Here is a 26,809-nt window from a genome sequence, read left to right on the forward strand (position 1 = left end):
CTCTGTCCCTTGCACCCTCATCTCCCCTTCCCTGGCCACAAGCTCTGCTGTCCCCATCTCCACAGCCTGTCCTGTCCCCCGGGGACCCTGTCCCATGGGCAGTCCTGTCCCCAGGCCCTCAGGTTGCCCTGTCCCACCCCTGTCCCCTGGGGGCTTCCCCTCTTTGCCCCCCGGGGCAGCTCGGCTCCAGGTGACAATTCCCTCGGGGCAGCAGTGACACGGGGGGGAGGGGGCAGGGGACTGGGGAGGTGACGGGAAGCAAGGAGGTGGCAGGGACAGCTCGTGGTGACATGTCACATGTCCCCACTGCTCATTTCTGTCAGCTCCTAGCAGGGTGACAGGTCCCAGAGCCTCGGTGGGGACATCGCTGCTTGTCCCCTGTTGCCAGCCAGCAGCCCCGGGCCTTGACCTCCACCAGGACAAATCTGTGGCCAGGGGACCAGAGCCGATGTCCCCCCCCCGGGTGCTCCCAGCCCCAGTGTCCCCCGTAGCTGCAGGAGCTGGAGCAGGAGGCCAGCGGAGCCCTGGCTGGTGGCCAGAGGGGACAAGTGGCCGTTTGGGTTCCTCACTGCTCTTAAAGGAGCAGGAGCTGCTGGAGGGCAGGATGTGTCCCCCTGGGAATCAGGGGTGTCCCTAAGGAGGGTTGGGTTTCCCAGAGGCTGATGGAGGATCCTGGCTCCTACCCAACCCCCCGGCCCTGGTGAGATTGGACCTGGGACTCCTGAGGAACTTGGGATGAGATGTGGTGCCCTGAGTCATTCCCAGTGTCCCTCCTGGGGAACAGGGGACACACAGGGAACAAGGGATGGGTGGGCATGGGGTGGGTGAGCAGGGTTACCTCTCCATCCATCCTGGTGTCCTCCTGGAGAACATCCCAGCATTTTTCCTGGGTGCTGGGGAAGGGTGGTAGTGGGATAGGTGGGCATGGGACCCCATCCTGGTGTCCTCCTGGAGAACACGGGGGAGGGCAGCGTGGTTGTCCACCCCCAGCCCAGCACAGGGAACGTGGGCTGGATGGACACGGATGGAACCTTCTCCATCCTGATGTTCCTCCTGGAGAACATGGAATGAATGGATGGATGGATGGACGGACACAGTTCTCCACCTCCATCCTCCAGCCCATCCAGAGAACACGGGATGGATGGACACGGGATGGATGGACACCTCCCCACCCTGGGGTCCCTCCTGGAGAACATCCCGGGATTCCTGCTGGGGGATGGGGGATGGATGGAGGTGGGATGGGTGTGCAGGGCCCCCATCCCCACCCTGCCATCCCTCCTGAACGTGGGGCTGGATGGAAACCATTGCCCCCCCCACGGCCGCTCCGGCGCAGCTGCTGCGGGCGGGGGGACCCGGGGGGGCGGGGGGAGGAATCCGAGCAGGGGGGGGATGGAGCGGGGGGGGAGAAGGGGGGCCGGGGGGGCGGCTCCGGAGGCGGCGTCGCCTCTGAATGCGGGGAATGTTTTTGCAGCTGGAGCCGATTAGGGGCGGGCAGGGCCGGGGGGGCAGCCCGGGGCGGGGGGCGACGGGGGAGTGGCTGGGGGGGGGGGTGCAGGGGGAGGAGGAGCGGGGGGGGTGCAAATGGAGGGTGCAAAAGGGGTGGGGGCAGCGGGGAGTGTAAGGAGGGGGTGGGGGAGTGCAAAGGGAGGGGGAAAAGGGGGGGCAAGTGAAGGAGTGTGCAAGGGGGTGGGTGTGCACAAGGGGGGAGTGTGTGTGCAAGGGGTGTGTGTGCACAAGGTGGGTTTCGGGGGGGGCACAAGGGGGGGATGGTGCACGGAGGGGTGTGCGGGGAGGGAATGTGTGTGCAGTGGGGTGGGGGGTGCACAAAGTGAGGTGCGGGGGGGGGGCTGGATGCACAAAGGGGGTGCAAGGGGGGTGTCTGTGCAAGGAGGGTGTAAGGGGGGGAGGGTGTGCAGGGGGTTGCAAGGGGTGTGGAATGGGGGGGGCTGAAGGGTGTGTGTGTGTGTGCACGGGGTTGTGCGGGGGGGTGTACTGGTGTGTGTGTGTGTGTGTGTGTGTGTGTGTGTGTGTGTGTCAGGGGCTGGGGGGGTGCCCGGGAGGTGGTGGTGCAAGGGGACACTTGTGTGTGTGTGTGCAAGGGGAGGGAGATGTGTAAAAGGGGAGGAGTAAAATACAGAGCAAGTGCATGTGAAAAGGAACAGCACACGCGTGTGCAAGGAGGGGACGTGTGTGCCACATCTGTGTGCTTGTGAGTGGGTGTGCAAACGGGGTGCAGCAGGGGTGACCCTGGGGGCTGAGCACCTGCAGCACGGGGATGGCCACACGTGTGCGCACGTGGCCATGTGTGTGCGGGATCACGCGTGTGCTTGGCGTGTCTGGGGCAGGGGCAGTGGTGACACCGTGTGCCACGGGGACAGCAGGGGCCTGGGGAAAGGAGGGAACGTGCACACACACACACACACACACGTGCAGACAGGGGTGTGGCCATGTGCTGCACACGGGTGCTCGTGTGTTGGTGTGCACACACATGACCCTGGTGCCCCCCAGGCATCTCCTGCAGGTATCAGAGACCCCCCCCAGGCACAGTCCCCCGTGGGCACACACATCCAGTGAGCATGCCGTGCACACACACTGGACGTGCCGTGCACACTCACCATGCCGTGCACACTGCACATGCCGTGCACACACACTGGACGTGCCGTGCACACTCACCATGCCGTGCACACTCACCATGCTGTGCACAGCCCGTGCACACACCACACATGGGACACGTGCACATGATGCACACATGATGCACGTGCTATGCACAGCCCATGCACCCCCCGGACAGGCCATGCCCACGCCATGCCCACGCGTGTCCCCCAGGATGCCCCCGGCTGGAGGGAGAGGAGGAAAAGGGCTGGAGGAGGAAGGAGGGAGCCGGGGGATGGGATGGGCGGGGATGGGGTCGGGACACGGGGAGAAGCCCAGCCCTGGCTCCGGGACTGTCCCTTGCTCCCCGCTGTGCCAGGGAGGGGACATTGCCAGGCAGGGGACATGTGCCACCAGCTCTGGCAGGGTCCCCAGCCCAGCCCCGGGGGCAGCCCCCCCACAGGCTCCGTGCACGAAGCCACCCTGGGGATGGGGGTGGGAGCTCAAAGGACATCGGGGCTGTCCCTGCCCTGTCTGGGGACACCTCCTCCCCCTCCACTGACACGGGGCCTTTCTCCCCCCCAGCTACCCTGGGTGCTCCCCACAAGCACTGTGGGGGCCCTGGTGCCCCTCCCCCAGACCCCCCGGGTTGCACAGCACCCTCCAAGTTCTCCAGGGTGCCCCCCCAGTCCCTCCTGAGTCCTGGGTGCCCCCTTCAGACTCCTCAGGAGCCCCCCAGCTCCTCCGGGGTTCCTCCCCCTCCCCAGCCCCGCACGGTCCCCCGGTGCTCCCAGGATCCCCAAGCGTCTCCAAGGCCCCTCCAGGACCCCGGGTTCCCCCCCCGTCCCCGTAGGGATCCTCCCTCAGCACCCCCAGTGCCCACACGGAGTTCCCGGTGCCCTCAACAGACACCCCGGGAGCCCCCCAGCTCCTCCACAGCCCCCTCAGTGCCCCCCCCAGACCCTCAGTGCCCCCCCCACCCTCAGTGTCCCCCCCACCCTCAGTGCCCCCCAACCTCAGTGCCCCACCAGCCCCCTCAGTGCCCCCCAACCCCCGCGGCTCCCCCCGCCCCGTTCCCCCCCCCCGCGGGTCCCCCCCCTCCCTCCCCCGCACTCGCCCCCCGCCCCCCGAGGGACCCCCCGAGGTGCCACGTGCTGCCAGGCCACGCCCCACCCAGTGACCACGCCCCCTTCACAGCCCCTCCCGCCGACCACGCCCCCTCCCCGCCTTCATCTCCTCCTCCCCGGGACTACAGCTCCCGTCGTGCCGCGGGGCCGGAAGGGGCGTGTCCCGCCGCTGGCCGCTTCCGGCCTGGCGGTGCGGAGGGAGTGAGGGAGCGGTAAGATGGCGGCGGCGGCGGTGCTGGAGTTCCAGCGCGCTCAGTCCCTGCTCTCCACCGACCGCGAGGCCTCCATCGGCATCCTCCACTCCATAGGTGAGGCTCTGACCGCCCACCCCGGCCCCGACGCCCTGCCCGCCCGCCCGCCGCCGCCTCCCGCCCGCTGCCGCCGCCGGCTGCTGACTCACCGTGCCGCCCGGACGGCAGCGAGGCCTCGGCCCGCTCCGCTCCGCCGCCGCGACACCTCCTCCCGCGGCGCGGTGAGACGGGGCCGGGCCGCTCCCCGGGGAGGGCTGCGGGGCCTGAGCTGCCGGCGGGGGCTCGGGGCGCTTCTCGTCCCCGGGGAGCGCGGTGGTGCCGGGCAGAGCCGGCGGGGAGCGGCGCGTCCCGGGGCTGGGCGGGCAGCGGCTGCTCTCGGGTTCGGGGTGTTCGTGGGGTTCCGCGGGCAGGGGCTGCTCTCGGGTTCGGGGTGTTCGTGGGGTTCCGCGGGCAGGGACGCGGCGGCCCTGGGGAGCGGAGGGTGGGGAGAAAACTCGTCTGGAAGTGACAGCTCCGCCGGTACCGCGGGGACATCCCCGGCGGGAACCGTGCAGAAAGTGCTGAGGAGTTCCCGGTGTTCTGGGCCAGGAGTTCTGCTCCGGTCCGCAGAGGTGCTGGGGGCACCGGCTGCTGTGTTGGGCTGTCCCGGGCGGTACTGGTACCGGGGAGGTGTTGGTGCTGTGGTTCCTAGGGGTGGTGCGGAGATGTCCGCGGTGTTTGGGGTTGTGCTGAGCGGCTCCTGCAGAGAGCGGGGTGGAATTCCTGACTCCCAGACCTGTGGGACCCTGCTGGGCAGGACCGGGAGCTGTGTTCCCTTTTAGAGCTTGGCACTGGGGCTGCTGTGGTGTCTCTGAAGCTGCTCGTCCCTCTCGTTTCTCGGGTTAATTACTAGTTGGTGTTCTCAAACCTGGCAGCACCTCCCTGGCTTTCCCTCCACCTGCCCTGGCTCAGGAGTGACAGCTCCTGGTGTCCTGCCCTGGCACTGCCCAGTGCTGGGCTTTGGAACCTCTGGGGTGGGATGATGAGGAAGGAGCCCCCGGGCTGTGCTCGGGGCTGCAGTTTTCTCCCTGGAGCTGGGCAGCAGCTTCTCATAGAGCCATGGGATGGTTTGGGGTGGAAGGGACCTTAAAGATCAGCTGCTTCCAACCCCCTGCACAGGCAGGGACATCTCCCACCAGCCCAGCTTCCTCAGAGTCCCCTTTGGCTTTCCTTGTGCAGGAGTTGGGTGAAGTTCCTGGGCAGGGGGTGCTGGGGGTGGATGTTCACACAGCAGCAGGGCAGGCAGGGGGCTGCTTGGGGGAGAACTTGTATGAGGTTGATGTCGTGTGAGCAGTTGGTTCCCCCAGGACCAGGATTCCTCACCTGGGCTCCCAGACTGAGCATGGGACTGGCAGGTTCCCTGCAGCAGCTGGAGGGCAGCTCTGTCCCCTCACCCCCCTCCTGCTGCTCCTGGGATGGGGTTTGACCACGGGATTGCAACTTCAGGCACAGGGTGGCCACGTCAGGAATCCCAGTCCCAGGCTATCCAAGGCCAGAAATCCCATTTCTTTTCTTTGGTTTTGTGGCTTCAGCAGGAGGGAGCTTGGTGGGGGATGGTGGTGGGTTTTTAAAATAAAACTTGGAACAGCTGGACAAGCTTAATGAGACTGAAATCCTGGTCATGTTGGAGTGTGCTGGGTTAAAGCCTCCTGCAGCACAAAGTGCTCTCTGGAAACTTTAAATGAAAAAGTTCCCATGGAATCTCCTCTCCCCATCTCCCAGGCCAGGCTGAAGTCACTGGGGCCTGTTAGAACAGTTACTTGGTTTGGTGCCTTTCCAGGAGCTGCCTGGCAGTGGTTCCCTTCTCACTGAGCTGGCATTAAAGGTCCCTTTCCCTCTCTCCCAGTGAAACGGGATGTCCAGGAAAATGATGAGGAAGCAGTGCAAGTCAAAGAGCAGAGCATCCTGGAGCTGGGATCCCTCCTGGCCAAGACTGGGCAGGCAGAAGGTGAGCCTGGAATGGGGACCTGGGGGGTGGGTAAAGGGCAGCCAGCTGGATCCTGCCTCCTTCTTTAATGGAGCAGCAGTAAGAGCTTTGGCAGATGGTGTCCTGGAGACAGGACAAACTAAATAAACACATCAAATATTAATCTGCTGCTTAGCCCAAAACTCCAAAAGATGCTGATGCATCAGGTGGTTTAGTTCATGAACCTTTGACCTGAAGCTAAAAGTGATTAAAGTTTTGTTAGATTCTCATGGTTGAGATAAGGAGTTTCTCTTGGTTTTAATGATCTCAGAGCCTTGTTTCAAACTAGAAACTTTGTCCTTAAAACTCCCTCACTGGCAGCTTCTTTCTTAATTAAATGATTTATCTTCTGCAACATCACATTGGGAAGTCCTCACCCAGCTCCTCACAAGTGGACTTGACAGTCCTGTTGTTGTGAAAGGACAAAAACGGAGTGAGGTTCCTGGATCTGTGGACTCTGAAACCCCTCTGTTTTCTGGAAAGCTGGAGGTGCTGTGTTTGGTGTTCTGTCCTCAGTTTAGTTTGGTTGGTTGTTCTGCTGCCCTCTGGAGCACCTTTCACCTCAGCATTGTAGGAGCTGGCACACCCCATGCAGACACACAGAGCTCTGTCCAGGGCTGGGCTGGTTCCTGATGCTTCCAAACTCTGCTCAGCAACCATTCAGAACATCAAGTGTGGAGCACCTCTGCTTTTAACAGGAACTGGTTGGGGAAATCAGAGCAGCAGAAGGTTTGACCAACCTGAAGTGAGGCAGCCCCAAGGTTGGAGTGGTTCATGGAGAGCAGTGTGAGGTTTCAGACAGGGCTGATCATGGGTGTGTGTTTATTCTGGAACACTTGGTGTCCTGCTGCCCAGGCTTTGTAAACATCTGCTTTGGCTTGGCTCTTTACCTGCTCTCCCCAGGCTACACGAGTTGGAGCATTCTGGATGCTGATCCCCTTTTCTGTGACTGAACTGAGCTGGTGATAAAACAGATTATTTGCACTTAGAGCAGTGCTGGACATGAAGGTGCTGTTGAGCTCAGCTGACTGCAGATCTCCTGCCATGGGCTGCTTCTAGATATAAATAAACCTTTCCAGCACAGGATTCATCTCTTCCTAGAGTAAGAATCTGGAGCTGTGGGAGTGCCTCTTTCTCTGACTGAACATTAAAAGATCTCCAGTCAGTTAGCTCAGGTAGGGGTGGCTGTGCCCTTGATGGTCTGCTGGGGGCTTCTGGAGAGAGAACTGAAGGTGGCTTTGGTCCTGCACCAGGAAGGTGGTGGGTGTGAGAGCTAAAAGGGGGAAATCATCACCAGAATCTCTGCAGGGAAATGTGTGGATGTGCTGCTGGTGCTCATAAACCTGAGAGAAGAGTTGTTGGGTGCCTTGGGGCCTCCTGACTGGCCAGAACTTGGGATAATTTTGGGTTTAAGCAGAAGTCTTACCCAAGTGTAGAGAGCTTCAGGGTGTTCTCAGAGCAGGGTGGTTGGTTAAGAGGTTTTTTTAAAGGGAAGGCTGAGTGACTGAAAAGGACAATGTTTAACTCATCCAGACCAGGTTTGGGAAGGGCTGAACCCAAAGGGTGTTTGTAGTGTGTTCCAGGGAGCTCTGCCCTGCTGAGCAGCTCTGTTCTGAACAGAAGAGAATGAGTTTGGCAGCACTCAGAAGCTGGTTGTGTGCATGAGATGGGAGTGATGACACCAGGCTGTGCCTTCTGGAGATCTGCAGAAGGAAGGGGACAGCACAGCACAGCTGGGAGATGTGGGAAGGGGTTGTCACCTTCCTTCCCTTCCTCTCCTCTTTGGAGGACAGGAGTCACAAGCACTCAGGGGACACTCTGCATTTTCTGTTCCAGCTCAGTGGAAGCTCTTGCTGCTCACCTGGCTTTAACCTGTGGAATTCCTGGGGCAGTTTGGAGCTGCTGCCTTGGCTCCTTTCAAGCAGTAACATCCCAGAGGTGGAGGGGTCAGTGAGCTGCAGCCCTGGGGAGCAGCCAGCTGGGGCTTGGGGTCAGAAAGTTCCAACTGCCAAGTGGCTGAGAGCAAAAAGGGACCTGGAGTTTTTACAGGCCTGACCTCTAGTGAGCTGCAGCCTTTACAAAATAAATACAGAGGGTAATTTGGATTATTATTATCTGCTTGATAGAGATGAAGGGTTGAACTGGCAGATTGATTACTCTTGGTTTGTTAATATTTTTAGAACAGTCCTAGATTTTTATAACATTGCTTAAAACTCCAGGGCTGGGATTACTCAGCTGAGGAATTCAGGTGCCCAGAGTGAGCCTGGGGAAGCACCTGCTCTGAGGATGAGCAGCCACTTCATTTTCCAGAACTGCTGCTCATCACTTCTCCAGAGCTGTCAATCACACCCCTTAACCAAGCATTGCATTTACTTGAAAAAAAAAAATGTTTAAAAAAAAAAATCCTAAAAATAGTTGACAGTTCCAGTGGTAGGAAAGAGACATTTCTATGGGAACTTTGAGCTTTCATGTCAGGATGTGCAGTTTGCAACATGTGCTGGTGCATTCCATGGCTTGGAATCTGCTTGCCAGTGAGTGCTGAGGCAGCTGTTGAGCCAGTGAAAGGATTAGTTCTGCAGTGTATTGCCTTCATTGTTTTCCTTTCTTCTAAAGCTCCTTTCCCATGTGGAAGAGCATCTTGTGCCCTAAAACCAGGATTCAGTGGGTGCTGAGCAGCAGTGATGCACAACATGAGGTACCCTGGCACTGAGGGACCCACAGGATGACCCAGACTCACTCTCAGCTCACAGCCAGATAGCAATACTTTAGATATTAAAAATCTCAATATCTTCACATTCCTGCACCTCTCTTCCAGAAAATCTGCCCACTCATTATCTCAGGCAGAGAGAAATTAGAATTCTAATGAAATCTTAGGCAGGTCACTCCTAGCAATTTGTTTTCTTCCTTGAGAGCTGTGTTACAGACAGTCACAATTTTTTACACTGCTTTTTGGAAAATCAGGCTCCTCTAAGGGCTTGGGATGCACCTGAGAGGTTTCAGTTGTTCTGAAACTGCTTTAAAATGTGCAAAGATGTCAGGACAGCACTGTGAGCAACTGCCTTGGAACACACTGCGAGTGCCACCTCTCAACAGTGCCAGAAATGAATTGTATCAGGCTTGGTTAAACTTCTAAAATGGGTCAGAAAAATAAAAAAAATACAAGGAATATTTTTTACATCTTACTGAGATGTTCTTAGAACAATTATTTTGCATTATTGAAATGAAATCTGTTTGTTACAGTCATGAAATATGAAAAACTTTCTTTTCAACTGTGTTTGTTGGAATCCTCCCAGACTGAAATCCTGCTGATGTTCCTCCAGATATGAACTGGGGAAAAAAAGTCTCTTATTTTAGTTCTTATTCCCATACCAGTCAGGTATAGATTGTATTGATGACTTCTGAAACACTCATGGCAGGTTTTGTTTTGAGGTCTTTCAACTGTCAAATCATGTAAATATGGATGAGGTGAGAGCTCACTGATGTTTGAGTCTTTAAATTCTGGGGCCAATAAGCCAGGATCTTGGTGTCCAAGCCCCCCAGGTCAGCACTGAGCCCTTCTCTGCTGGGATAATCCTTTATCCTCCTCCCCTGCCTGCCCTGGGCTGCAGTTACTCTGAAATTGTGCTCTGCAGTTCCAACACATCCCAAATCCCTTCTGTTACCCAGGGCCCTGTCCCAAAGCTGCTGGGACATGGGCTGGTGCATCCCTGCTCTCTAGCCATGGCATTTTTAGTGAATTTCATAGAACCTCAGGATCATTAAGGTTGGAGAAGACCTTCAAGATAGAGTCCAACCACAACCCAGGTACCACAACCCCTGAACCATCTCCTGAAGCACCACATCTGAAGGCTTCTTCAGCACCTCCCCCCTGCCTGGGCAGCCCATTCCAATCCCTCACCACTCTTTCAGTAAAGGAAATTTTCCTAATACCCAACCTAAGCCTCCCCTGGCACAACTTAAACCCATTTCCTCTCCTCCTGTTGCTGGTCACCTGGGAGAAGAGACCAACTCCAGCCTCCCTGCACCCTCCCTTCAGTGGCTGAGAGCTGTAAGATCTCCCCTGGGCTGAGAAGGGGAGAACTCCTCAGACTCAAGAACTCCAGTTCCCTCAGTTGCTCCTTCTGTGGCATTTCTCCACAAAAAAAGGATTTTCCTCTTTCCTTTTGATCTGTCAGCTGGTCAGGAGGTTAGTGGAGAGTGAAACCTCGTTAGGTGAGGGGAGGTAATTAGGGAAGGTGGGTGGCTGTGCTGTTTCCAGCAGAGGAGGGCAGGGTGTCCCTGGCTGCAAGAGGAGGTGCAAGCAGGGATGTTTCCAGGCAGAATCCTTTCCCTTCCACCAAGCTCTGCAGTTTGAACTCTGTTTTTCACCTCCTGAGCACAGCAAGGGAGGGTGAGGTTCTCATCTCTGCTTGCCCCAGGTCAGCTCATTAGTTCAGAGTGGGGGGGAAAGAGCTGTGGAATCCTTGGGGCTGGGAAAGCCCAGTGAGCTCATCCAGTCCCAGCCTGACCCTCACTCTGCCAGAGCCTCAGCACCACAGCTGTGTGAATTTTAAACCTGTTCAGGGATGGGGATTCCAGCACCATCTGGTGCTTTTCTTCTGGACCCTTTATTCAAGAAGTTTTTCCTGACATCCTGGCTGGCTGGGGCTGGTGAGGTGTGGCAGATCAAAACCTCAACCTCCCAGTTCATAAAACCCCACTTAAACTGTAAACTGCAGTGCCCATTTTATAGAGAAATCTCAAGCATTTAGCAGATGCTTATGTTTTTAAAACAAGCCCGAGGCAAATGTAGTTACAAGTGGTATTAAATGAGGCAGGGGAGGGGAGGGGAGGGGAAGCCCCTTGGCCTTGGCCCCTCCTCCAGCCCTTCCTTTGGGTGACATTTATCACTTTTCCTCTAAACCACACTGGGAGAGTGCTCAGAAAGTGTTTGGTGTCATAAATACCCCTGTCTGGGAGACGTGTCGGGTACTCTGGCTGCCCTGGAGCTCTTGGCTGTGTGGTTTTGATTTCCTGGTTTGGTTTTTCTGGTCTCCAGAGCTGGGGGGACTCCTGAAGTACGTTCGGCCCTTCCTGAACTCCATCAGCAAAGCCAAAGCCGCGCGCTTGGTGCGCTCCCTGCTCGACCTCTTCCTCGACATGGAGGCAGCCACAGGACAGGAGGTGAGATTTCAGTTTTCAGCATCACTCTGTTCCTCAAAAGCCTCCCAACACCATTGTCTGACCTGCTTTGCTTCACACTGCAGAATTATTCATGTCAGGAGACACTCATTTATTGCATTTGGATCTATTCTGTTAATAAAACATGGAGAGAATTTATTTCACTCATCACCCTGTATTCCTGCAAGCTTCATCCTGCTCCACCTCAGGAGTTGCTCTCACCCTGGGTGTTTTTCTTAGTTCTGTGTTGCTTGCTGTTGGCATTAACAGTTTTTTAGGGTGATCAGTGTTGGGGGCACAAGTGGTGAGGAGCTGCCCCATCCAGGGAGCTCGGTGTGATGGCCCAGGGCTGGAGGAGGGGATGCTCAGGGGCTGTTCAGCAGCTGGTGGGATTTAATGGTGAGTGAGGATTAGCATCTTTCAGCTGGAGACATGAAGGTGTGTGGCCTTCTAGGGAATGCTTCTCAGGGCTGAAAGTAACTTCTGAAGTGAGAGTGGAAAAGTTCTGCAGTTACCAAGTATAAACTCCTTCCACAGGATGAAATTATGCACTGGCAATCCTGTTCAGCCTGAGACAGCCCACAGCTGGGACTGACTCCATTCTCATTAGCTCCCTAGAATATGATTTTCTTATTTTATTTTCTGGCCTGTGTGGCTTGCTGATTATTTAAGAACAGGAAGAGGGCAGGAGCAAGTTGTAAAAGGTGAGGAGCCACTTGCAAGCAGCATTGCCCTGCTGGGGTGTGGGTTGTACTGACACATTAGAGCTGTGACCAACAGGGTGAGGACAAAAGGTGTTGCTGAGGACACAGAGCTGGGGGTTGGCTGGCACTCCGGAGGCTGTGCTGCCATCCAGCATCACCTGGACAGGATGGGGAGCTGGGCAGGGAACCTGATGCAGTTCAGTAAGGGCAAGTGCAGAGTCCTGCACCTGGGGAGGAAGAACCCCAAGCACCAATATAGATGAGGGATAGAGCTGCTGGGAGAGGGAAGCAGTGCTGAGGAGAAGGGTCTGGGGGTCCTGATAGATAGTAAATTATCCATGAGCCAGCAGGGTGCCCTTGCTGCCAGGGAGGCCAAGGGAATCAAGAAGAGGGTGGGCAGGATCTGGAGGGCTCATTCTGCCCCTCTGCTCTGCCCTGGGGAGGCCACAGCTGGGGAACTGCATCCAGTGCTGGGCTCCCCAGCTCCAGAGAGACAGAGAACTGCTCAGAGAGTCCAGAGGAGGAGAACAAAGCTGATCAGGGGTTGGGGCATCTCTGATGAGGAAAGGCTGAGAGAGCTGGGACTCTTTAAGAAGAGAAGGCTGAGGGGAGACCTTGTGAGTGTCCCCAAGTATCTAAAGGGTGGGTGCAGGGAGGATGGAGCCAGACTCTGCCCAGTAACTCCCAGTGCCAGCAGGATGGGCAATGGGCACAAGCTGGGACATGGGAAGTTCCATTTAAATAGGAGGAAAAAACTCCTGTACAGTGAGGGTGCCCAGGGAGGTTGTGGAGTCCCCTTCTCTGGAGAGATTCCAAACCCCCTGGATGCAGCCCTGGGGGATGTGCTGTGGGGGATCCTGATTTAGTGGGGAGTGGGTGATCCCTGGGGGTCCCTGGCAGTCCTGTGACACCTCCCTAGCACTGCACACACCCCTGGCACCTCCCAGGCTCTGCCACGGTGAGGCAAGTGCTGTCCTCAGCAGCCAGACCAGCACAGCAGCAGCAGCAGCATCCTCTAAGTAGGGGACTTGGGAGTTGCTCTTTGCTTACAGTTCAACTCTTGTGGCTTGCATGTCATGTACTGCAAGTGGGGACAGGCAGAATCTTCTGCCCCTCTGTAACAGGAGGTTTAGGGAAGCAGGGTGGGGTGTGCGGGGGGGATGGGAACCCCTGGAGGCATCAGGGGAAAGCAGGTGGCTTCAGACATCTTGTAAAGGTAACATCACGTAAATGGCACTGTTTGGAGGCAGTCCCAAAAGGTGACATCATATGGCAGGGGAGGAATAGTGATATGTCCCAGATAGTCAAAACCTTCAAGCATATTCAGAAGCCAAACTCAAAATCTTGCTGGATTTTATGACACTTAACCTGTGAGGTTCTTAACAGGGATCCTGACCACTCTCAGCACCTCAGGAATGGTCAGGGGACATTTACCTCCTCTGTGTGCTGTGTGTTAGGAGAAGACTCCCAGGAGTTCAGTGAAGCACTGAAATTAGAGATCTCTCCATCTCTTAATGCTCCAGCATTCACTCTACAATAAATTGCAGCTTCATAATGACTTTTCATTATTTTCATTCCCAGTTATTAAACAGACACAAGGAGCTGACAAGTCCTGCAGGGCAGTGCAGCTACAGAGCTGCTCTGGAAATAGCTGAGATCCAGAGATGTTGGGAAAAGGCATTCCTGAGTCTAGCTCTTCAGGATGTTTTATTCTGTGTTGCTGGTCAGTACTAAATCAACACTCCCTTCTACCTGGGGTGGAACATGACTGCTTTATTCATCAAGAGAATCTCAACAGTCCTAAAAATACAAGAAGCTGTTGGGTTCCTTCACTGGAAGCAACAGATAAAACATCCGTGGCATGGCTGGCTCCTGGCACCTGGCTTGGTTGTCAGGAGTGGAGCCTGTTGCCTCTGTTGCTTTTTGCTGCTAAAGGACACAGATGATCTGACATCTCTAGGCCCTAAACCCCATGCACTTTGCTTTCCTTTCTTTCTAGAGCAATAAAAAAATATATTTGTCTCAATGGCTGAATGAAGTGGTGCAAAACACACTGCAAGGGACCTCAAAGTCTTTTAGACCATCCCTTGCCCAAAGGCAGAATCCATTTGCAGGTACCCAGTGGTGTTCCTACAGTCACAGGATCATGAGGTTGGATCATGTAGTCAACCATCAGTCCAACCCCACCATGGCCACCAGCCCCTGTCCTGGAGTGCTACATCTCCTGGTTTGTGAAGCCCTCCGGGGATGATGGGGACTCCAGCCCTGCCCTGGGCAGCCTGGGCCAGGCCCTGACAACCCTTTCCAGGGAGAAATTGTCCCCAAGCTCCAACCTAAACCTCCCCTGGCACAACTTGAGTTGTGCCAAAAGTTCCTCTTGTCCCATCCCTTGTTCCTTGGGAGCAGAGCCCGACCCCCCCTGGCTCCAACCTCCTCTCAGGGGGTTGCAGAGAGCCACAAGGTCTCCCCTCAGCTCCTCTGCTCCAGGATCAACACCCCCAGGGCCCTCAGCTGCTCCTGGGCAGACTTCTGCTCCAGACCCTTCCCCACCTCTCTTTCCCTTCTCTGGACACCTCCAGCCCCTCAGTGTCCCTTTTCTGACCCAAAACTGACCCCAGGGTTTGAGGTCCCCCAACTCAGCTGCTCAGACATGCAGTCAGACATCTCCCTGTTACTGCTGAAACCTTGGCAGCCAAGTCTTTATTTCCATGCTCCATGTGAACAGATTGTCCCCGAGGGTCAGAAAAAGTTATTTGTAGACAGATGTGTTAGAAAAAGGACCAGAAGAAGGTGGTTTGTTGGGGGGGTTGTACAATAGGTAAAGCTGTAGCTAAACCTCAGTTTGCCTCCTGAACTTGTACTGTCTCTTGCAGCACATAAGTGGTGTAATATCGGGAATGTTGTTACAAAGTGCCAGAAGTTAGTTTAGCAAGCAGGACGTGCCAATGTGCATCACAGTTTGGCTGTTCTCTATAATTTGGTGCAACAATTCCATGAGTTTAGCTCTGGTGTCCACCTGGAGCAGCACTGAGCTTGGAGTGTATCAGCTCCCTGTGGACAAGGAGTCCCAGGGACAAGACAAGGGGCAGTGGGCACAAGGTGCTCCCATTGGACACAGGAAGAAAATTTTTCCTCACAAGGACAGTCAGAGATTGGAATGGTCTCCCAGGGGAAGGGGTGAATTCCCCCACTTGGAGAGTTTGAAGTCTCAGCTCAGATCAGCAATAACATGAGGAGGGTTGGAGCAGATGAGCCCTGAGGTCCCCTCCTGACACTGGGTGACTGACTGTGGCTACCAGTGAGTCCTTGCTGAAGAGAAGGACTTAACCTTCCCCTCTGAGCTGCAGCTCTCATCACTGGGGGGCTTCACTCCCCCCTGGTGACATTAAAGGTGTCATTGGTGAAGACATCAGGGGTTGGTGGTCCTGGGAGGCAATCACCAGGCTCAGCTCTGAGCATTCAGCACTGCTGCTCTTCAGACAGGAATGACTTCTTTCCTACACCTTTGTTGTGTTTTCTTTGCTTTGTAGGGAGGGGTGGAAGCATGCTGCTGTTTTAAAGAGGGGCAGCAGAAGGCTTTAGACATTTCTTTCTGCTCCCTTTCAGGTTGACCTGTGCTTAGAGTGTATTGAATGGGCCAAATCAGAGAAGAGAACCTTCCTGCGCCAGGCTCTGGAGGTGAGTGGCTTCCTGGAGCAATGTGTGATCATCCCTTCAGCAGCTGTAATACCCCTCAAAGTGGAGAGTTTGCAGCCTGGTGTTCAGATCTCTGCACCTGCAGTGGTGGTAGCAATGGCACAGAAGTTAAGGACTGTTCTTCAGCAGACAGGATTTTACCCCTTCTGTTGAAATCTTCCACGTGAAATCTTCCAGTTTAACAGAATTGGACCACATGATGTTATTAATGCAAACCGATTTCCTGAGGTCTGTGTAGATAAGATAAAATGTCATTTTACAAAATAAACCTGTAGCAGCTTTCTCTGGCTTGCCTCACAGCAGCTCCTTTTCTCTTCTCAGGCCAGGCTGGTCTCCTTGTACTTTGACACCAAGAGGTACCAAGAAGCGCTGCAGCTGGGTGAGTCTCCCACTAGGTGGTGGTAACAGTTCTGAGCTTTGGGTTTGGTCTTGAGGCTGAAAAGGGAAATGATCCACCACATCATGGTCTCTGAGAAGTTTTGTAGGACTTGAGCATTCGTTTCTCAGTGTGGCACCAGTCCTGTCACCTTCTGCTATAGGTGGGTGAGAAAAGTGTTGAGAGCTCTCTTTGGTTCACCCTTTGTTCATTTCAAATAATTTTGGAAGTGAGGAGGAACTGTGTCCAGTTGAAGGCCATCAGGCCTGCTGGAACACACCTGGTGTGTGGTTGGAGATGCTGGAAGGAGAAACCAGCTCAAATACAGGCTCAATAAAAGCAGTAATAATGTCAGGGACTGGCAAACCTCTGAGGATGTAATTAGACAAAATCTTGTGAAGCAGTGTCAGAGTTTCAGTATCTGCTTCTCCCCCAGCTGGGATATGGTAGTTAACAGTGTGAACTCTGCTGGAAAGCAGAGTGCAGCTGGGCAGCCTGCATGACCCTTTGAGCTTTTCAAATGCTCATTTTGCAAGTGGCTGCAGCCACCTCAGTGAGGCTGAAGCTGTCAGAGGGGTTTGGGGAGCAGCAGGGCTGAGGGGTGCAGCAGCACAGGTACCAGTGCTCACCTGGGATGCCTCACCAGGGACCCCTAACTTCTGAACCCATCTATTGTCATGGACATGTGTCATGTCCAGAGTCACCTGAGTGAGCTGTACCTGATCAGAACACCATGTTCAGTGCTCTGATCCACAGAATTCAGCATCAAATTAGAATTACATTGCATACAGGTACTGATCAGAGCCCACACTCCAAAGCTGTGCTTAGTTAGCTTCATCACTTGGGTGGTGGTGGTACAGCCTAGGGAGGTGTTCAGGCCTGTGCCTGTAGGAGATCTCTGAGAGCTCCATGGGGATGTCAGGGTGTGCCCTGGCATTGCTGGGGGGTGGCCAAGACATGGGGCTGTCCCTGGCTGCAAGAGGAGGTGCAAGCAGGGATGTTTCCAGGCAGAATCCTTTTCCTTCCACCAAGCTCTGCAGTTTGAACTCTGTTTTTCACCTCCTGAGCACAGCAAGGGAGGGTGAGGTTCTCATCTCTGCTTGCCCCAGGTCAGCTCATTAGTTCAGAGTGGGGGGAAAGAGCTGTGGAATCCTTGGGGCTGGAAAAGCCCAGTGAGCTCATCCAGTCCCAGCCTAAACCCTCACTCTGCCAGAGCCTCAGCACCACAGCTGTGTGAATTTTAAACCTGTTCAGGGATGGGGATTCCAGCACTGCCCTGGGCAGCCCCTTTTGGTGCTTAATAACCCTTTTTGTCAAGATGTTTTTCTTGGTGTCCAACCTAAACCTGCCCTGGTGCAACTTGAAGCCACTTCCCCTCATCCTATCACATGTGAGCAGAGACTGATCCCCCCTCCCTACAGCCCCCTTCCAGGTAGCTGTGAGAGTGATGAGGTCTCTTCTCAGCCTCCCTCTCTTCAGACTAAGAAGGGGAAAAGCTTCCTCTGAGGCTGGTTTTGTCCTGAGAAGGCTTTGCTGTGATAGTTTATCCAGGCATTCCTTACTCTGTCTATTCCTGCTTCCAGAATTTGGTCTGTAGGTGTCTTGTGCTTAAACCATCCCTTCCTCATCCCCGTTCTTAGGAGCTTCTTGCAAGTCCTCAGGTCTCCCCCTGGGGAATGTTGCAGGAAGGGGCAGAACTTCAGGTCTGTGACTGGGAAATCGTGGTGTAGTCTGGGGAAGGGGGAGCAGAGTTCCCATCAGAGCTGCACAACCCATCCTTGACTTTGTGCTGAGTGTCTGCTGCCCCCCATGAGGTGACAAACACACTGCCCAGGGCTGTCCCCTGTCCTCTTCCACCTCTAACACAGAACTGGTTCTTTCTTCTCCAGCTGGGGACTGACACTCACCCACTGTTATTTCCCCTCCTTTGTTCCTCCTTGGAGGAGCAGGTTGTGCAGGCCCAGCCTGCCTGCCTCAGAGCCAGTCCTGCTGGGGGAGGAAGGTGTCACCTGGGGAGGTGTTGGTTTGTCTTGCTGTTTGGTGGCAGGTGCACAAACATTCTTGTTCTTCCCCACTGCCAGGCTCCCAGCTTCTTCGGGAACTGAAGAAGATGGATGACAAAGCATTGCTGGTGGAGGTGCAGCTGTTAGAAAGTAAGACTTACCATGCCCTGAGCAATCTGCCAAAAGCAAGAGCAGCCTTAACCTCTGCAAGGACTACAGCCAATGCCATCTACTGCCCACCAAAGCTGCAGGCAGCATTAGACATGCAGTCAGGTAAAGCCCTGCAGGAGGAGGGGAACGTCCAGGGTGTGCCATGATGCATCAGTTACTGATACTTGTTATTTCCTGAGTGAATCATAGGAGGAAATGATGCTAGGTGAGACCCACAAGTCTGCCCAGCTGCCTTCAGGCAGGAGCAGATGTAATTACTTTGCTTACCTGACATGTTTTTTTTCAACCTGTGTCTGAAAACTTCCAGTGGTGGAGGGTCCATAACCTCCCCTGGCACTACAGCATTGCACTGGGTTAGTGGAACTGGGACTGTTGTTCCTGAAGTGCCCCCAAGCTGTCTGTCTTAACATCCCCCTTAAGAGGGGGCTTGGATATTCTTCTGATAGTGATAAGGTAAAGATGAGATAAAGGGAGACACAGAGGAAAGGATTCCCTTTATGGATGTACCAGGTAAAGCACTGAGCAACCAAACAGAATCATAGAATCACAGATGGGTTGGGTTGGAAGGGACTTAAAGCCCCCCCAGTGCCACCCCTGCCATGGGCAGGGACACCTCCCACCAGCCCAGCCCCATCCAACCTGGCCTTCAGCACTCAGGTTCCAAGTGTTGTGCCCTCTTCCAGTCCCATTCCAGATGAGCTCTGATGCCTTCTCCTCTGTTCCTCTCTACAGGTATTATCCATGCAGCAGAGGAGAAGGACTGGAAAACAGCCTACTCATATTTTTATGAGGCATTTGAGGGATATGATTCAATTGACAACCCAAAAGCCATCACTGCACTGAAATACATGTTGCTGTGCAAAATCATGCTGAACATGTACGTGGCAAATGGTTCCATGAAGAATATTCCTGGGGTTGAAATGGATCAGGCTTTTCCTCCATAAGTCTAGCCTAATGAGAGACCTGGAGCAGCCAAGCTTTGCTGGTTGCCTTTATTTATGACCTGATCAATGCTTCTGATACAACACTCCCTGAATTGTTTGAATTTTGTATCAGTTGTGAAATTTTGGGGCACATTTAGATTTCAGCTGTTGAATAAACTGCTCTTTCCCTTCTCCTCCAGCCCAGAAGATGTGCAGGCACTAGTGAGTGGAAAGCTGGCTCTGCGGTATGCAGGAAGACAGGTACAGAAACTGAATCCTTCACATCTCCTTATCTCTAAGAATATTGTTATTCTTCTTGGCAAATACTTTGCTCTTTTCACACCAATATCCTCTGTATCATGAGCTATTAAATTACCCCAAGTATTTACCCAAAGTCAATTGTCCTCAAAGGGAATCTGGTGATTTTCACAACCTGAGAGAACCTGGCCTGCTTGCTTCATACTCTGGTTTTCCTCCTTCCTACCCAAGATCCTCATGTCCAACCCTCCCCAACTGCTCTGCAGCCCTGGAGCTGCTGCACTGAGATCTGAGTTACTCATTGCTTTTCATTTGTGTTGTAGCAAGCTCTGCAAATCCATTCACAGCAGAGTAGCTGAGCAGCTTGAGACCTAGATGGCTGTGAGGTGGCAGCCAGGCAGCTGGGGAGCTGTTAAATACTCTGCTTATTCTGACATCTTAACTTGCCAGTCTGCCAGTGCCACCCCCAGATTAAACCCAGGGGTGTTTGGATGAGGCACAGACATAGAAGCTGAGCATGCCAGGGCTGTGCCATGCCCTCACACTGCTGCCCTTGGTGGTTTTCTGAGGTGGGGATATCTCTGCATGATCCCTGCTGGGCAGGGCCATGAAAATCATCAGGGGGCTGGAACACCTCTCCTACCAATACAGCTGAGGGAGCTGGGGGTGTTCATCCTGGAGAAAAGAGGGCTCTGGGGAGAGCCTTAGAGCACCTTCCAGTGCCTGAAGGGGCTCCAGGAAAGCTGGGAAGGGACTTGGGACAAGGGCCTGGAGGGATGGGATGAGGAAGAAATGGTTTTAAATCAGGGAAGAGCAGCTTGAGATTGGATGTCAGGAACAAGTTGTGTCCCAGGAGGGCAGTGGGACAATGGCACAGGCTGCCCAGGGAGGGGCTTGGGGCCTCATCCCTGGAGATGTTCAAGGTGAGGCTTGAGGAGGCTCTGAGCACCCTGATCTGGGTGGGGGTGTCCCTGATGCTGCAGGGCTGGGACTGGGGGACCTTTGGGGGGCCCTTCCAACCCAAATCATTCCATGGTCTGTGGATCACCAAGGGCAGCCCTGGTGCTGCTTCAGCCCCTTCCCCTGAGTGACAGCTGGGTCAGAGGCTGCTTTCCAGAGCAGGACATTCTGCCAGAGAGCAAATCCCAGCTGTCCTGCCAAGCCAGCAGGATCCCAAGCTCCTGCAGCAGCTGTGGAAACTGAGCTTAGGGGAAGTGGGCAGCCTTGGGGACAGCTCTGTCCTTCTGTACTGTGGCCACCAGGCTGTCCTGCTTGTCTCTTCTGCCCATGGAAACTGCTGTAGTGGTGTTACTCTTCAAATAGAAATATGGCAGTTTGGGTGTGGCTGAGGCTTTGCTTTGTTCCAGCAGCATTTTCTGGTGCTGTTGGTGCCAGGGAGTCTGCAGGACTCATGTTCTGCTGTGGTGCTCAGCCTGCTGTGCCCAAGGGCAGAAATGCAGCTCCAGGGCTGACAGTGGCATTGAACAAGTGCCCAACCATGCATTTCCCTTAAAAATGGTCTCAGACTTGCTCCCAACCTGCAACCTGATAGGAACTGCAGCTGGTCTGCTCAGACCTTGCAGAACTTGAGGTCTTTGTTTCCAGGAGGCCAATTCCATGCCTGTCCTGCAGCTGTTCTGTGTCCTCAGCAGCAGCTGCTCTGCCTCTGCTGTGTGATGGAACCCTGAGCTGGCTCTCCAGCAAAAGGAACATTCCTGCTTTGCTTCTTAAGCACATTTGCAGGATTCTGCACCGTTGGCATAATAGCACTGAGAGGAGAATGCAGAAAAAAAATAAATAACCTCCTCTTGGTTTTCTTTCTCTTCAGACAGAAGCACTAAAATGTGTGGCACAGGCCAGTAAGAACAGATCACTGGCAGACTTTGAGAAGGTGAGTCAGGAGATGGGAAATGGGGCCTGGCTGGATAAAACAGGTTGTTGGGAAAGTTGCAGGAGCTGCAGGAAACCATAAAAACACTGATAGAAGTTTTTATCAAGCAAATACCCCCAGAACAGACAGTTTGGGTTTCACAGCGTGGGGAGTCACAGCTTGCTCAAAGCTACTGTTTTCTTTTTTGTTTTTTGGAGAGTGAAGTCAGAAGCAGTTTCCTGAACTTCTGGTGCTGCTGTGGAATGTGTTCCTGCCTAAATTTTTTCCTGACTTTGGCAGGAACACCACAGATAACAGAGGGGATTCCCATGGCAGGGAACAATCCTGTCTGCCATCTCCTGAGCTTCTGACCTGCTCAGATGAAAGGTGCTTGGTGCATGTGCCACAAAGGCCACCAGGCTGTTGTGATCTCCTGGCCTGTGAGCCAAGTGACAGGGTTGGATTAACCACTGGCACTTGGCTGGGCAGGGAGGGAAGACTCCTTCATACTTGGAAGGCTTTGGGTGAGGTGTTTCCACTGTGTCTTTGCAGGCTCTGACAGACTACAAGGTGGAGCTCAGGGATGACCCCATCATAAACACTCACTTGGCTAAGCTCTATGATAACTTATTGGAACAGAACCTGATAAGAGTCATTGAACCCTTCTCCAGAGTACAGGTAAATGTTTCCAGCCTCTGTCCCCTGCCCTTGGAGAGTGAGGGACTTGTTCCCTACAGCTTACTTCTTACTCAGAGCTGCTCAGCACTCCCAGAGCTCAGGGTTCATCATGTTTAGCTGAAAACCAGTAAGGAGGGGGCTGAGGGGAGCTGAGGAAAACCCTGTTCCAGAATCATTGCCCTTTCCACTGGCCTCAGGTGCATACATGCTGAGGGGAGGATGGAGTTTGGACATAGTTTCCAAATGATTTCACCATGCTTTGAACGTGGGTGAATGTGGTTTGGATGTGGTTTGAAGGTAACAGTATTTGGCTTTTAAGGGCCCTGACAGGTGTGGGTAAAGCTGCCATAATCTTGGAGAAGAAGTGTTATTATTTCACATTTCAGAGTGCAATGGCTTTAGGTTTCCAGTTGACCTTCAGTTAAAATTGGATGTGAAAACTGAAGGGCATGAAGCTGCAAAGCAGAGGAGGCTGATGGAGATTTTTAGGCCTTTAGGACAGAGCATTTAAAAGCCCCTGAGCTGTTCTGTGCAAGAGCCCCACACCTCCATACGTGTGTCAAAAGTGCATCTAAAGATTTACTTTACTCTCTTGGTCTCTCCTGTAGATTGAACACATATCCAGCCTCATCAAGCTCTCAAAGGTAAGAACACAACTAGAAATCAGTGGCATGTCTCAAGAGGGCAAAGGAATTGAGGTCAAATGGCATTGGCCACTGGGAAATGCAGGTGGGCTACTTAGTCTGCCAGATCAGCTCCACAGCTTTTGCAGGCAGATGCCACTTGTGGGAACTGAGCTCTAACATGGATGGTTTCCAGGAGGCACCAGACTGGCTTCCCCTGCACTGCCCTTTCCTGTGACATCTTTCTTGGGGTTTTTACTGCCTGTGTTAGCACTTGGTTTTTATTGGAGACAGATTTTCCTCCTGTAGTAACAGCTCGTGTCATGACCAGCTGAGTCTTCCCTATAGATCTGTGTTTGATCTTCCTGAGCATGCTCAGAAGAATCTTTTAGACCCTTAAGATACAGGATCCAGCTCTAATCACTGAAGTTTCATTAGGGATGTGGATGTCACACTGACTGTGGCAGTAACTTCTGTACAGGTAATCCCAACCAGAGTGAGTTTTAGGAATAGCCATTGTATTCCCAGCCAGTTGCATCCCTAAGTACTTTTGTCCTAGCTTGGCATTGAGGCTGGAGCCTGGGAAGTGTCCTGAGTTCAGCCTTGGTGGTCAGTGCCATCACCTGTCCTCCCTTCCTGCATGTGCAGTCTTCTCCTGGCCCAGCCCTTGGTGCCCAAGCTGAAGGAGAAGCTGGGCTGCAGTTGTTTCCTCATTGCAGCTCTGTCCAGAGAGCAGAGGAGGAGCTGGATGGGGCTCCTGCCTGGCTCTGGGCAGGGGGGCAGTTCAGTGCTGAGTGCATTAAGTGAAGCTTGGCCAAAACTTGCCTAAATATTTGCTGAACCAAGCTGGGATGCTCCAGATCCCCTAACAGCTAACACGTGTATGAAGTGACAGGGACATTGTCCTCTTCAGAGCAGGAGGGTGAGACATTGAGGTGCTCTCATCCTTAAAAGCCACCACTTCATTTCTCCTGTCACCTGAAGTGTCTGGTGGTCTCAAAGCAGCATGGGAGGGAGAGATCTGTCCTGGCATCATGGTCAGGATACACCAGCTGCTTTTAAACTGTGCTTAAATACAGATCAGGGCTGTTGAGTGTGTGGAGTAGGAAAATTCACATTTCTTTATGTAGTTCTGGGAGACTTTTAATTTTTCTGCTTCAATTTCAGGCTGAGGTAGAAAGAAAACTGTCACAGATGATCCTGGACAAGAAATTCCACGGTGAGTCTCTCTCTCCATCCTTCAGCCTGGACTGCCCAAGGGCAGGTGGGGGCAGAAACCTCTTTATCCTGGCACCCTGAGTGTCCTCCTTGGGCTGCTTAGCTCTGGGTGGCAGATGATCAGCACCACAGGAGGAGAGCTCAGAGCTGGGTTTATGATGGCTCTGCCTGTTCCTGTTGCTTCCTTAAGCTCAAGGTTTAATTTCTCACAAATCAGAACCCACGTTTCACCCCTCTTGCTGGGGCTCCATCCAGAGGCAGCTGTCAGACCCACTGCTGGGCTGTGCAGAGCTGTCCTCTGCTGCTCTGGAGCTTGCTGGAGTCCTGTGCTCACCACTCCTGGATAACTGATGTGGAGAGGGTTTTGTGTGCACCCACCCAACACAGCTGATGGGCTTGGGCCCACAGGAGGCTCCTTCTCTGCTGAGTCCTGGAGTAAACAGCTCTGCTCTGGTTTACATTGTCCCCAGCGTCCCTTTAGAAAAGCCTCTTGCTGAGCAAGACAAAGGGCTGGAAGCAGCACACTGGGTGGAGAGCAGCTCAGGGATGACAGAACCCAGCTGCATGCAGGGCCTGCCTGGCACCTGGGAAGAGCTTAATTATAAAATGGCTTTTTTTTTTTTTTTTTTTTTTTTTTTTTTCCCCCCACTGTTGTGCTGAGCCATCCTGCTGGGCATGAGAGTTATCAGGGAATGTGCAGGCATCAGCATCTCCTGGATGTCTTCTCAGGCCTCTCCCCAGGACAATTTTGGTTTTTTTCATAGAGTCATACAATGTCAGGTTAGAAGGGACCTCAGGGCTCATCTGGTTCAACCTTCTCATATTATGTTTATCTGAGATGTCTCAGCACTCTGTTGAGCTGAGGCTTAAAACTTCCCAAAGTGGGGGAGTCCACTCCTTCCACTCCTTCCCCTGGGAGACCATTCCAATCTCTGACTGTCCTTTTGGTGGAAAATTTTCCTTCTGTGTCCAATGGGAATCTCCCCAGGAGCACCTTGTGCCCATTGCCCCTTGTCTTATCCATGGGACTCCTTGGGAACAGGGAGTCTCCATCTTCTCTGTAGCCCCCTTTAAGCACTGGAACATGGTAATAAGGTCTCCCCTGAGCCTTCTCAAGGCTGAACAGACCTGGTATTTCTCAGCCTTTTTTGGTTTCTTTTTAATGAATACCTACTGCTAATGCAGCCCAGACAATCCAGTCCAGCACACGACCCCCCTCCAAACCCTGCACAGCTAACTGGCCATTTCCTGGGCAGTTCCCTACATTCCTGCTGCCTGGAAGATGTGACCCGGTGAGTGCTACCCTGCTGACCTCAGCTTTGTGTCCTCAGGCATCCTTGACCAAGGTGAGGGAGTCCTGATCATCTTTGATGAACCCCCTGTAGACAAAACTTACGAAGCCGCCCTTGAGACTATTCAGAACATGAGCAAAGTAGTGGATTCGCTCTACAACAAAGCCAAGAAGTTGACATAGGTGAGTGGGAGGCCAGGGCTGGAGCTGCCCCAGACCCATCACTCCTCCCAGGCCTCACTGTGGTTTATGTCCTTGAGGTTTGTTTTCTCTCCTCTCAATTGACTTGGGTCTGTTTTCTTTTTGCAGAGTTGAATTTGCTGTCTGTCATTTGGAGAGTGTGTGTGACAGGAGAGTGAAACCTTTGGGAAAATGTTAGGAGACTTTTTTTTTTTTTTTTTTTTAATTTCCCCTTTTTGTTGTTTTTTTTTTTATTTTTCTCTCCTTTGTTCTACTTTTCGCTTGGAAAGTTTTTAAACTTCCTCATCCAGTGCATCTTGTATTCCATACGATGCGTGTTCCAGTTTCCATGTAATCTTTACTGGCCGAACTTTGTATCTGGGGGGGGAAATATTGTTTAAAACAAAGAGGGTATTCTAAATAAAAGGAAAAAGGCTTACACTACCTAAACATGTGCTTTCCACTTCCTGAGGGATACCAGAGAAGTTTGAGCAGGGACAAAGTTTTGTTACCAAGAGGTGCCCAGAACAAGTTTGTTTCATCTCTTCCTCTGCTCTGAGCTGGAGACTGACGGTCTGCAAGCAGCCAACTCCTTTCCATTTGTACTGAACCAAAACAACCAAGCCCCAAAATGTACAGACTGCTGGTCTAGTTCCAAATCCTAAAGGGCCTCAGATCCCCTCGGAAGCAGCTCCACAATGATTTTCCTGAAGGCTTTCACCCCGAGGAACCTGCTCCAGCAGGGCCATTGTGCTGCGCTCGCCCTGCGCAGCCGGAGCGGCTGCAGCCCCCAGCCAGACCCGCCGGCCAGTTTCTGCTAAAGGGAACAGGGCAGGTTTCCCCTGGAGGCCTGCATTGCATGCTATTCTTTTCAAAATAGGTTAGATTTTAAATGTTTTTCTCCCTCCTCCCCACCTGCATTGGTAGGAAGAATGGGCAAGCAGGAATTCCCCTGTGGGAGCCCAGCCCAGCCTGGCAGGGAGCTGAGCCGCTGCCCGGTGCTGAGCAGACTCTTGGGATTTACCTCTGCTGGGTTAGTCTGGGGTTTTTTATGGGTTCTTTGTTGATTTTTTTTTATGTCTTTGAGGTTTTTTTCCTTTAAAGCATCCGATGTGAGACAGTTTGGCCCTTCTGGACTAAGCAAGTGCAGCACTTGCTGAGGAGCTTCCTGGCCACTGGTCCCAAGTCCTGTCTTGGGGTGTGGAGCACGGTGTGTCCCAGCATGTTGCATTTTCTGGTGTCGTTCCTAGCTAGGTTGTAATGCCAGTTGGGCAGTGTAAGCTTCTGCATCTCTGTCCTGCTCATCTTTATTTTCCCTTTCCTCTGTCTCTTTCCTCTCTCCCTTGCCACGTTTTTCTTACAAAATTTATATTTTGTAAAAGGGTTCTGTTTTATCAGAAAATGTTTTGCCTTCACACTGAATCTTAGACTGGCTGATTTCTCTGCTTTCTGTTTCACATTTTAACCTCTCCGCTGTTTTATTTTATTTTATTTTTTATTTTTCAACTTTCCATCTCATCCAGTCAGTCGCTGTTCGGGTTTTTGGCACCATCAATATCAAATGTACAAACGGTTCTTGCTAACCAACACCAGGTATATCTGATGTTCAGATGAGTTCCAATAAAGTAATTTTTTTTTCAAAAAAAAACCCAAAACCAACTGTCTCCTGTCTTCAGCTGCCAA

At 53.3% G+C, this 26,809-nt stretch overlaps 1 protein-coding gene across 1 annotated transcript; it reads left to right on the top strand.

Moving 5' to 3' along the window:
* The first annotated feature begins 3,881 nt into the window (after positions 1-3,881).
* Positions 3,882-25,843, top strand: PSMD11 (proteasome 26S subunit, non-ATPase 11). The gene is made up of 14 exons (XM_030465757.1): positions 3,882-4,027; positions 5,856-5,957; positions 11,014-11,138; positions 15,446-15,517; positions 15,857-15,914; positions 17,993-18,187; positions 18,818-18,962; positions 19,209-19,269; positions 21,095-21,157; positions 21,689-21,814; positions 22,423-22,458; positions 23,605-23,656; positions 24,987-25,129; positions 25,256-25,843. Exons 1-13 carry the CDS (start codon positions 3,937-3,939, stop codon positions 25,127-25,129), a joined length of 1,269 nt encoding a protein of 422 aa, XP_030321617.1. The 5' UTR covers positions 3,882-3,936; the 3' UTR covers positions 25,256-25,843.
* Positions 25,844-26,809: the final 966 nt, after the last annotated feature.

The sequence above is a fragment of the Calypte anna genome, chromosome 27 (genome assembly GCF_003957555.1).
Source record: "Calypte anna isolate BGI_N300 chromosome 27, bCalAnn1_v1.p, whole genome shotgun sequence".
In the NCBI taxonomy this organism is placed as follows: domain Eukaryota; kingdom Metazoa; phylum Chordata; class Aves; order Apodiformes; family Trochilidae; genus Calypte; species Calypte anna.